The following is a 12,329-nucleotide window of genomic DNA, read 5'->3' on the forward strand; positions in this document are numbered from 1 at the left end:
TGTACAATATTGATGCACTTTCTAAAGTCTCCAGCATGGATTAGCAATGATTTCATTATTTTATTTATATTGCTCCTTTTCCAAAGGTATTTTACAGAAGAACATAGAAGCGATTTCAAAAGTTGCATTATCATGAATTAAGCATACACCAAATATGCCAACCACAACTCAGTGCATTAGTGATTGTAAAGGCTAAGATGTCCTTACAGACCTTAATTAAACAAAAGGTTAATACAAGATGACATATTTAAATCTAGGAGAACAAGGAGGTCGTAGAGAAAATGGGGGGAAAAAAAGGTTACAACGTAATTGTCTAGGAGCAGGTTCATGTACACATTTAAAGATAATACCAAAAGAATTAAACCAAAGTCTCGAAAGAATAGAGAGCCACTGCCGGCGCACCGGATAAGGGTTAACGTGATGGTAATACTTTTAAGAAGAATGAATCACAGAATGGAAAATTGACAATCACATATTTCAGAAGCTCAACATGTAGCCAACAATAATAATTTAACTGCGAAAGAACTAAAGGTTTAAGAAATAATTCTGTAGACAAAAAGATCTGCACATTTTCGATTTCATCGATGTTGAACAATTGAAACCGGCATGTATGACTAACAGACCACATTTCTTATTGATCAGAAAAAGAGGAATAAAAAATAAAACGAAAATTCCGTGCTGAGGTACTAATAGTTATTTGAATTGGTGGAAAAGAAATGGAGCACTAACAACTAAGAAAGCTGCCAAGAAAAATATAACATCTGTTTTGTCATGGTGTAGCTGTAAATAATGTGAAGCCATCTCTGACTCACTAGCTGATAGATTTTTTGTGAGTCGTTGCTGTGAAAGTCCACTTAGAAATGAGCACGACAGCCAGGAGAAGAAATTAAAGAAGCTAGAGGGATAGTACAGAAAGATAAACTGATAGGGCTAAGTACAGAGCACAGAGGAGCACCAAATGGTAGAGTCCAGCCCAGTGGCCTAGAGCTGTTCCAAAATACTGAAAAAGAACAATTATGGAGATAGGATGTACACCTTGACAGGAGAGGATGTACACCTTGACAGGACTAGACCAGAAACAACAAGTGAGGATAAAGATGTAATTAGAATAGAATAATGAACTGTCACACACAACAGGTAACAACAGATTAGAAGATTATAGCGACATGAAAAAAACAGAGATGCAGTTTCTGTTAAATAACCTAGGCAAAAGCCTAATGGCAGCGGAGAAAGGAGATTAAGATGGTTAAATTAAGATGCTAGTTAAGAATGGCCAAATCATTCCAATAATTTTGAAACAAAGGGTAGTAAACATATTGGAAAGTAATTATGAGGATTTGATGCATTAAGATTAGGTTATTTTGAAGGTGCCGGACAATTTCATATTTGAAGCTTGCAGTATTAAATAAAACTTCCAAATAAGGTAATAAAAGAAAGGATGGGTTTAGCCATAGTGGGAGGAAGCGGGTCTTATGAAGCTGAAGTAGGATTAGCCAGAGTTATTAATTAGGTATTATCTAATTTGTATACAGAAGAGAATTTTGAAAAAGAGAAATTGCTGGTTCCTAGAGTTGTAGCTGTAAAGGTCAGATCAGCACAGTGGGCAAAAGAAAAACAAATGTTGTTAATGTTATCAACAGAATGAGACAACCGGTAATCTGGAGACATTAATGGATCTGGAGGGGGAGAAACTAAAAATGTTTTCTGAGTCAAGTTTATCTTAATATTTACCTTTTTGTAAGCCTTTAATATTTCTGAAATGCATCAAGTTGCTAAGAGTGTTCATATTGTTATTTGATTAATCCCATAACTGAAGGTTGTGTAATTGTGAGCAAGCCTTCAATTATCAACCTTTCTGTTATCCTTATACCAGCGATAGTGGAGATGAAATTACTGTAGCCGGAATGATGAATTTGGAAGTGTGGAAAAGACCCCTGCCAGTAGAAAAATGCAGGAGACTTTCTGAAAGAAAAAACTGAAGCCTTTTAGCCTATTTTAGGTAATGTACATATCTATTGTTAGCAAATGCATTGGATAAAAGGGCGTTCATTGAATGACAGAGATGGAAAGTGAATGCCAGCTTGTTCGTGTCAGTTATTCTGAACTAAGGTGGTGATTATGAAACTGAAGACATTTAATCTACTAGTGAAAGTGTACTATCCATTTCCAATGCTGGTTGGTTCTCATCGACCTGATGTTAGACTCCTGCTCTCTCCTGAAACAGGTGACATGTACGAGGTTGGAGCAGAGAGTGGAAGATACTACTGCCTGAATGTTCCGCTGAGGGACGGCATTGATGACCAAAGTAAGTCGAGACATCCTCTTGAATGGCCTAATTTGATGGACGTCTTCCTTGTTTCCCGTCTGACACTTAACTTTTCTTTTTTGCCAGGTTACAGGCACCTCTTTCAGCCAGTTATCAAGCAGGTGGTTGATTTCTACCAGCCAACCTGTATAGTGCTTCAGGTAGGAAATGTTTAGATATTGGTGAGTAGCAATCTTCTCTCACTAAGAGAAGGACTGTGTTTATATTAGTGAGAAGAAATGATTACTGTGATTGTTCCCTCTATTTGTAATCCTACTACCTTGTCTCCATTTACCATACGTCCTCTCATTCATTTTATCGCAAAGATTCTGGAAAGAGAAGTATATACCCAGGTTCAAGTTTCTTGCTACCTTAACCAGCACTGACGTCTTCCTCCTCCACAATCAGGGTTCTGTCCTTTCCACTCGGCAGACTGCTCTACTGTCTCCAACTCTTCTTTAGTCTTGCTTTTCTAAGCATTCCTCTTGTCTTATTTGATCTTTGATTGATAGTTTTTCACTTTATACTCTCTTCTACTCCTTCCACCCTTGTCTGTGTTACTGTCTGCACTTACTCTGCCTCCCTTGAGCTGGCCTAACCTCCTCCATATTGCCCCTGCAATATAGCCTTCCCCAAAGTTCAGTTCTTCACCACCTCCTTTTCTCGTTACATCTTTCACCTCTAGGCAATCGTCTCTTTCCATCTTTCCTGTTATTTTTGTGCTGATGATTCACAAATCTTCTTTTCTTTGTCCTCTTTCCAAATCTGTTGAAGCTACTCTCTGGCTACTTATTAGCAATTCAGCCCTGAATGTATGCAAACTTTCTCCATATGAATCCATCTAAGTCAGAACTTCTTTCTTCCAGTCCTCTCTGATGTCTTCCTCTGTAGAACCTCCATTCATTTATTTTCATCCTTCTCAACTTTCTCTAGTTCTGCTTGTAATTTAGATACAACTGTTAGGGGAGTTTTCCTAAAGTCCACTGGAGGTAAGACTTCATAAAACTAACCCTTTGGTACACAGGTCTCTAACTCTTTGTATAAGGCTGTACTACTCAAGGAACCTTGGTAGAGTGGCAGTGCAGTCAGGCTTATCATATGAGGAAGATGTGAGCTGTAGGTAAGTACACTGAACCCAGTATATACAATAGTTCAAAGAAACAATTTAGCAGAAAATGTTATATTAAAATATACACTTTATTATATTTGCACGAGTAAAGACAGATACATACTTAATTCACTAACCAACATACATAGGAATTCTTAATATTTTTGAAAGGCCATTGCTTCAATTGTAGTTTCTCACGGTTACACTTGTTACAGAGTTTGACACGAAAGACAGTTCTACCGTATTATCGGTACTACCGACACTCGCGAACAAAGAAAGATATACAGTAATTGTATTTAGTTGGCAAAACCGCATAAGAGAAACACCCTCATTATAAGGTTGGCGGTCTGAAAATAAAGGTGCTGGTAGCAACATACCGGCATCCTTTCCGGACCGGCAAATAAGTATGCCGGTAGGGACGCTGAACTACCGGCAGGCCTTCAGGCCCCTGCTGGCATAGTTTTCACTTAACAGTGCCGGTACTTCAGGTTTCCCATTCCCATAGAGTCCTAAAGTGAGTTAAGTCCTATAGGACTCCATGGGAATGGGAAATAACCGTACCGCTGGCGCCTGTGATATCCCGGTAACCAGTAACCGCCGCCTACCCGCCGGTTTTACCAGAAACCTCGTAATGAGGTCCAAAGTCTTTTAGGAAGGAAAATGGTTGGCTAATCATACAGTAGCAGAGCTTAACGTTCTAGAGACACTTTTCTGACAAACTAATGCTCTAAACGTCCAATTCCTAACTATACACGAAAGTCCGTCCGGAGGGGCTTCAGGAAGTAGCAGAACAGCAAAAGTTCCTGAGGATGCTTTCATTCTCTAGGAAAGATACTTGGTAAGTTAACACAATGATGGAGACCCTGCAAAAGGACTCACGAAAGGGACTCAAGCCGACAGCTTGGGTCTGAGGTAGAGTGGACACTCTGCACACCTCTTCACGCACTCCAATCAATCTGGAGCAACTTCTTGGTTCAAGTTAAGTTATACCTTTCACCCCCACAGTACCTTAGGTCAGAAGAACTTTTCGTAGCTGGATTGTCGTCGGTGCAGCAGCAACTGACCTGGTCTCCTGATTCCTTGGTCTAGTGACAAAAGGATGGACTTTGAATGGGATGTCTCAGCAGCAGTCTCGAGAGAGGACCCTTGGTACAGATTTCTTCGGTCTCCTGTTAGTCTGTGGTTTTGGTGCCTTTTTACCAGCTCCACACAAAGGACGGTAGTCGCCGGGCGATCTTCTCCGCTTCTTAAGTCCTGTACTGTGATGAGGGGATTTAGATGAGTCGGATCGTGTCTTGGGAAGTTCACCTGGAGTTCAGCAAATACTTGGATGGATTAGGCCTTGTAAAGACGATGCACTTCAAATGTGTGTGAGGTCTCCTGGTATTCGGGTTCTGCAGCTCTGGAGAGGCACAGCTCCTTGGGAGATGGCTCAGTTTGTAGTTTGTCTCAGGACTGGTTGGTCCCACAAGCCAAGGGGAAGGAGTCCTTTTCGGAGCTCCTCAGTCGAGTGGAAAATGGGGTCAGGGCAGCAGTGGTTGCTTCACAGTGATGCAGAGGGTCTGCCGGCGTCTCTGGTAGTCTTCTTCGTTTACTTCAGTATCCAGTGGTTGACTTGCCTTTAACCTCAGGAACCTCACCTCTTATTCAGTTTCACCACACACGCCTCTGCAAGCTCTCTCAGCATTTTACAGAAAGGGGCAGGTGGCTGTCCAATCAAGACAGCCAGCCCCCTCCACCCCCCCCAGTGGGAATTGGTTCCATTCAGGCACTCAGCCAGACAAAGGGCAGGGGAGTGAACAGCTCCTCCCCCACTTCCTGCCTGCCCCGACACACTGGAGCCTAGGTGGGAAACCCAAGGTTTCCCGCCAAAGTCAACACACAAGCACATACCTCCCCCACCCAGAATGGTAGAAGAAGGGCTAACAAAGAACAACCACGCTAGTAATGCTGAAAATAAAGGAGCCACCATGTTAGAACCCTATTGTGCACAACCAAAACTGTGAATACAGTCTACAGTAAAAAATAGCACAATAGTTGGTAGAACACGTCCACTGCCACCAGCTATAACTACAGGGTTGTCTTGTCTATATGACTAAAAAGTCACAGGAGCAGAGAGAAGGGGGATACTATGTATCCCCGTAGCACTCCACATAAGGTGGTGTGTGCTACTCTCTCATAGTATACAGTTTTACATCTTTTGCACATAGACTTTCAGAGTCTGTTGGTTCATGCCCCGGCCAGGGGGCGATATTTGCCAGGCCTCTCCATTGCTTAAAGATGATGATTACGGCAGCCATAAATGTCATCATGCCATTACTGAATGATGAAAGGTGTACGGACACTGCATTTACCATTGTGTCTGGTGGAATCGTGGTTCACTGGATTCTTGGTGTTTGTTAGCAATTTTTATAAAAGCATATAACTGACTGCTCCCCATCCCCCGGCCCCCTTCTTTGTGTGCCCGCCTTTTATTAGGCAAAAAAGCCCATGGGACGATTGAAATCGCCACGGTTGTATATCTTAAAAGCGGGCATTTGTGCACATTTGCATGATCTACATATACCTTGAAGGTGCTTGTATTTAGGTGACATAGTGGATTTTGTTAGATGAAATATTACACTTTAGTACATAACATTTTTATAGACAGTCTTTTTGCTGTTATTAGTACACATCAGCAAGATTTAAATATAAAGCAAGAGCGTGCAAAATTCAAATAGGTAAATGAAGATGGCACTGCAGTCAATTATTGATGATCGTGTTAAACTCTTATAATATCATGTATGTATTTACTTTAACTAGAGTATGTGCTTTTTTTATGTTGACATTGTGTTTGTATATGGCACAGCTTCTTTGAAAATTTTAGGGCAACGCCAACTTGAAATGTGTTATTACGTGGAGGAGGGATTGAAGTGTGGAGAGGGTGCTACAATGTGGCTGCCAGCCTGGACCGTTTCATAATGTGGCATGGAATTGTGTACTAATATTAAGGGCAAATCCAACATGATGAGGGTTCTTGCATTGGGTGGGGGGATGGGAGCTCATATTTTCTTACTGTGGTATGGCATTTGTCTTTATTGATGTCAAGGTCAAAGGCAACCTAATGAGTGTTCTTACATAGGGGGTTAGTAGTGCAGATTGCAACAATGTTTTCTTAATATGACATGGCATTTATTACTAGCATTAGGGAGAAAATACCATAAGTGTTCTTTTGTTATGGGTCATTTGTGTAGCCAACAAGGACATGTTGTCTTACTGTGGCTTTGCGTTTTCTATTTTTACATTCGTTAAGGCAAAGCCAACTGGGATATGTTCTTATGTGGGAATACTAGAATATATAGTTGCACCAGCATGGATATTTATGGGCACAATCAGCATGAGAATGTTTTTACACTGTGGAGTACTGGCATATAGTGGACAAGGCATTATGAAAAATGCATTGGACAATGCTCTTGTGCATTGTTGGTAACTTGGCATCAATTGATCTTTTCTTTTAATCAATTGGGAACTGTGTGGCTTTTTACCTAATTTGTCACAGAAAGTGTACTGTAAAATGGACAATTTTAACCCATTATTTATATAAGGGGGCAGAGGGAGGAATCTCCCGAACCGCTGTTTACTTGGTTCCGGCTCCTTCATTACTCTTGGTTGATTCTGCACATTTGGCTGGGGGCAGAACAAACCCGCTTCCTTTTATGGGCTCCCCTTGGGGTAAGCTCAACTACATTAGCTTCATTCCCCAAATGTAACACGAGCGTGGCTATGCCTCTGTAGGTTTAGGATGATTTTCCTGAAAACAAATGGTCGCAATGACCATTTGTTTTAAAAATGCTACCACCAAAGGTTCGAACACCTAAAGTTCGAACCTTAGGTGGTAGCATTGTACAAACAAAAACAGGGGCTGCGGGGGTGTCCCTCGCATTGCCCTACTCACTATACTTTATGGTATAGTGAGCGGGGCTGCGGGGGACACCCCTGCAGCCTTCCATTTAAAAAATAAAATAAAAATGACCCTGCAGCGCCGGTTCCTGATCACGGAAGTGAAAGGGATCTGGCGCTGCAGGGAACCAGCATGAAGATGAAGGTAAGTGGGGTTTCTTTAAGTTGGGGGTGCGGGTGGGGGGTGTGTTGTGTGGGTGTGAGAATGTATGTGTGTTCGCATGAGAAAGGTGCAAACCTTTGGTAGTTGGCACCTTTCTCATGCGAACGATTTGCCCGCTGTACTTTCAGCCGCGGGCAAATCACTTGGATTCCCTCTGTACACTGACAGTCTTTTTAATCGCGTCTACTTTTTTTCACTTTGTATGTATAGTTTGTAACTTTCTTTATGGGCTCACCTCCTCTTTTTTCTTCCTTTATTTTCTTTTACTATTCCTCTTCTACTCTCCAATCACAATTCCTTGTGGCAGTTCCTCATTAACCCATGATCAATTGTGCTTCCAAACCTTTGCCCTCTTGGCTCCTAAAAACTGTAATCTACTACCATTATCTCTCTGGTCTTCTACATCCTTCTCGTATTGTTATTCTTTAGTAAATTAACATTTGCTTTTCCCTTCTCAAGATGGATTTCTAGAATCTGTCCTGATGGATGGATTTTAGCAGGCCACCCTAGTTACGACAGGGAACTCTGAGAGGTTAGCCAAAACCCAATCAAGGTAAACATGGTGAGCAGTCAGGGCTATTCTCCGGCATGTGTGTGAGAGTGGGGTTAGGGGTCCACAATGAGTCCACACAGTGATGCAGACAATAATTCAATTTAGACAGGAATGTGTAAAAATACAGTATTTATTCTAGGCCTTAAACACACACTACACAATGAAATTAACTCATTAATAAACATATATAAAATCACCTTATGTTCTTAAAATGCATTCAATGACTTAAATCAACAAAGGAATTAAGTAAAGTGATGCAGTAAATATGGAACCAAGTCACAAGTGATATTAATTGACTTCAGAAGTCCAATCCCTAAGAAGAATGGGACCTTGTGTCTAAAATCAAAGGAGCCACAATGCTTCTCCCCAGAATTTGTAGCAGGTACGTTACTTCTGTGGGTGATTGTTCAAATGGAGCGATGCAACAAAGTTACTAGGTAAGTACCTTCTATTTTTATTTTTCAGATTGTACTACTCTGGTTCAAAGACCAAAAAGCAGTGGAATGGAAGGATACATTGAGACGTGTTCTCAATGTTATCATATGGAGGACATGGGGAGCCAAATACTTTGAGTTTACTCACCCTGCTAACTCCGATTTTTCCAGATGACTGGATGGGTCGACTGGGGGTCGATGGAGGTTGGATTTTTTATGTCCAGGAGCAGAGTGCAACTCTTGGCAATGGAGAAATGCAAGATTCACTGATGCAGGGGGAAGGCGAGTTCCAGCTACAGCCACAGCCACCGCACACAGACAACTGTAGGCGTCCTTCCAGTCGCGGTTGTAAAAGTAATTCCTGAACAGGATCCCTTGAGGCTGGGATGCTGAAATTCGGCAGGAAGGCACTCTGTACAACATGCTGGCAACCACCAAAGTTCCAGGTGCAAATGCGTAACGGTTCTAGCACGGTAGCCCAACTTACTTTACTTCAATTTATATAGTGCAGGCCATGGACCCTGAGGCTTAAGGGTGCTTCACAAGACAAAAGGCACATCACATAAATTAAGGGAGATTTATCAGCTAGTCAGGCTTAACTGCAGTCCTCAATCACCAACACTAGGAGAACAGAAATGTCTTCAGTTTCTTTTTGAAGACCTCTATAGCTTCTATGCTTCTTAGCTCCAAAGGTAGGTCATTCCAAGCCCTTGACGCACTGGCATAGAATGCTCCATTAGTGACTTTCTCTGTTCTACATTTAGGGATCATCATCTGATCCTGCTTGCTTGACCTTAGTGCTCTATTGTGGGTTTTATTCACAAGCAAGGCTTGAAGGTAACCCAGCATCTTCCCTTGTGTACACTTATGCGTAGTGACCAGAAAGCAGAAGCAAATTCTTGCTTCAATCGACAACCAGTGAGGAGCCCTTCTAGCAGAGGAGACATGATCTCTTCTAGAAAGGCCCATAACAACACCCTAAAAGTGCCATTTTGTGAGACCTGCAGTCTTTTGCTGAGCGATTTATTGATGCCCATTAGTAGGCTGGAGCAGTAATCTAATCTCGAACCAACAATTGCCCTAACCAGAGTCTCTGCATTGGCTTGTGAAATAAGAGGCCTAATGTGTGCAAGTAATTTAGTATAATATGCACATGAAGACACATTTCCAAAGACATGCGGTTCCATAGTTAGATGTTGATCAAATGTGACCCCCCACGTTTTGACTTTTTTAGACGGGATGATTTTTGTCCCACCAATCTCAAAGCTATCATACATGGGACCTAATTTCTGGATCATATGAGGAGAACTCGCCACCAGCAACTATGCTTTACCCTTATTTAGCGCAAGTTTATTCATCACCATCCAGGACTCGATCATACCAAAGATCCCATTTATCAAGATTTCATCCTGTGTGTGATTGCCAGACAAGGGGATCAGATATACATGGCGAAGTTCATGATCCCTGTGGGACCCCAAAATTAATATCAATATCAATAGGTTTTGCCTCAGCTTCTTGGTAGAAAACTCTACTCACCCTATTTTTAAGAAAAGAAGAAGTCACTTGGACTGCTGTGGGAGTGAAATTAGCTACCTCCTTCAACCTGATGGCCAAGATGTTATGGTCCACGAGGTTGAATGCAGCAGATAAGTCCAATAGCATCAATATGGAGGCTTGCTTGGTATCCATACGGTTTAGCAGCCTAGATTTAAGTTCCAGCAAGGTTGTTCCCGTTCCGAACCCGGCCCTAAATCCTGATTGATGTTCATGTTGAATAGGATATTTCATTAGATGCTCTGCTAACTGTTTATAGGGTACTTGGTCCAAGACTTTTGGGAAGAAATGGGGTATTTGTTACAGGCCTAAGATCATTAGGAGAGTCTGCAGATAGCCCAGGCTTTTTTAATATTGCAGTAACCCAAGCCTCTTTCAGACCCAGTGGCACAACCCCATTGATCAGAGAGGCATTAGCAAATCGATAAATATCCACCAGCAGTGTAGGGAGCATGTCTTAATGATCATGGCCGCGGAGGCATCACTTTTTCATTTGGTGTTTTTTAGATGTTTAATGATCAAAGCCAATCATCTACTGTAATGGGGGAAAAGTTAAAAAGGAATCGATTGGCATCTCTCAAATACCCAGTCTGAGGCATCTAACGTTTTTTAACAATATCTGCTCTGATGTTCTCTAGTTTGTCTTGCCAAGCCTGTTGTACCCCTTCACGCCATGCATTGTCCTGGTGCACGAGGCCAGGATCTGGTTGGTTTGTAGTGCTTTGTTCCTTGAGGATTTTAAACAGCTCTCTTGTGACCGATTCAGCATTTATTATTCTATTGTTGATAGAGTACTTTTTTGCTTCAATTAAAGCTGTCTTCTCTTTTTTTTGCCATTACCTTATATGCTATGAGTGCCAACTGATTTTGCTGGGCTTTGCGTAGTAAAGTTTCAGTGTGGATGCTTTTAAGTTTTTCAATTCAGGTGTGAACCATAAATTACCTTTGGGGTCTTGCTTAAGAATTTTACTTTTTAATGGTGCAAGCTTGTTTGCAACTGCCTCCACATTCTTAAGGATAGATTCAGCCATCATCTCAGGGGGGTTTATAGTCAAAAAGTCGAATGAAAAACATATTACGATTATTGTAGCTTTCCTTGGGTCCGCTGTTAGGCTCCCTCAGCTTTTGGCCTGTTGGTACATATTGAGTAGGTGGGGGGGCCAGTTCATTGCCTCCTATCTTTTTCCAGGCTTCTATGGAAAAGCCATTGGGTCCGGGTGTCTTCCCGGATTGGAGCTTCATCACAGCTTCTATTACCTCCTCTTCTGTGATTTCTTTTTCTAAGCTGGCTACTTGTTCGGCATTTAGGGAGGGGAGGGTGATCTCATCGAGTATGGAAGTCTGGGGGGGGGGGACTTTGAGGGCCCTGTATAGCCTTTCTTCGTTTCTTGTGAACTCTTCTGCGATATCCGCGTCCATCAGGTGCGGTTCAGCATTTTGGGGTGTAATTACCCTCACTTGATTGTTTCCTTCGCCCTTCGTTCGAGCCAGGTCAGTATCTTTCCCGCTGAATAGGAACAGTTATGATTTAGGAAAGATAGCACCCAAGTTAGGATTTCCCCCTTCAATGTTCGCTCAACCCACAAATAAACAGAAGCAGCAGGTAATCGGGAGCAATAGGCAAGAATCGGAATCCAAATCTGACCTTACCTCCCCAAATAAGAGAGAAAAACGGATTTCAAACCCCTTGCAATGTTATAAAATGACACTCGGAAATGGACAAGTAAGTAATGAATGTGTGTTAAAAACCTTGAAGCAAATATAATTCCTCACTAAAGCAACAATGCAAATACACTAATAATCACAAACAATGGATTACCAAGAGCATACAGTTAAAAAATGAATGGAAAGTTTAAAACAGATTGCAGCAAAATGACACGTTGGAAACTCACATTTTTTCAATTCCCTGAAATTACCCAAACTATTTTTTAATAAAAACAGGTTTTTTGGTTGGGGTGTAGAGGTATATCTCGGGTACAATATGGAAGTGAAATTAAGTTTCTTGCTGGTAAATTGAATGAGTTATGCAAGATATAAAAAGGTGCGCTTTGAGTAAAATGGAGCGCTGAAAATGGGAAAGGAAATCAGTTCTGACAAGAACAGTTTTACGTTACACTAGTGCATTTAGGCTAGGCCACCATAGATAGACAAAGTAAGCCCCAGGGTTGATTCGCGAGTTTAACCTTATCACCCCAGCGCCCAAACCTGATGGAACCAGTCCGATCACTCGAAATAGGACTAATGGCTTAGGATTTACACAAGACAACATTACT

At 41.7% G+C, this 12,329-nt stretch overlaps 1 protein-coding gene across 3 annotated transcripts in view; it reads left to right on the forward strand.

Moving 5' to 3' along the window:
- The window catches only part of HDAC3 (histone deacetylase 3), a 314,462-nt gene that overhangs the window by 103,141 nt on the left and 198,992 nt on the right, over positions 1-12,329 (forward strand). For all 3 annotated transcript variants that reach the window (XM_069654130.1, XM_069654131.1, XM_069654132.1), the window contains 2 exons: positions 2,225-2,305; positions 2,393-2,466. In XM_069654130.1, the coding sequence (XP_069510231.1) occupies positions 2,225-2,305; positions 2,393-2,466 (155 nt within the window). The remainder of the gene's footprint in view (positions 1-2,224; positions 2,306-2,392; positions 2,467-12,329) is intronic.

This window comes from Ambystoma mexicanum, chromosome 3q (genome assembly GCF_040938575.1).
Source record: "Ambystoma mexicanum isolate Mex_15411 chromosome 3q, UKY_AmexF1_1, whole genome shotgun sequence".
NCBI classification, from domain to species: Eukaryota; Metazoa; Chordata; class Amphibia; order Caudata; family Ambystomatidae; genus Ambystoma; species Ambystoma mexicanum.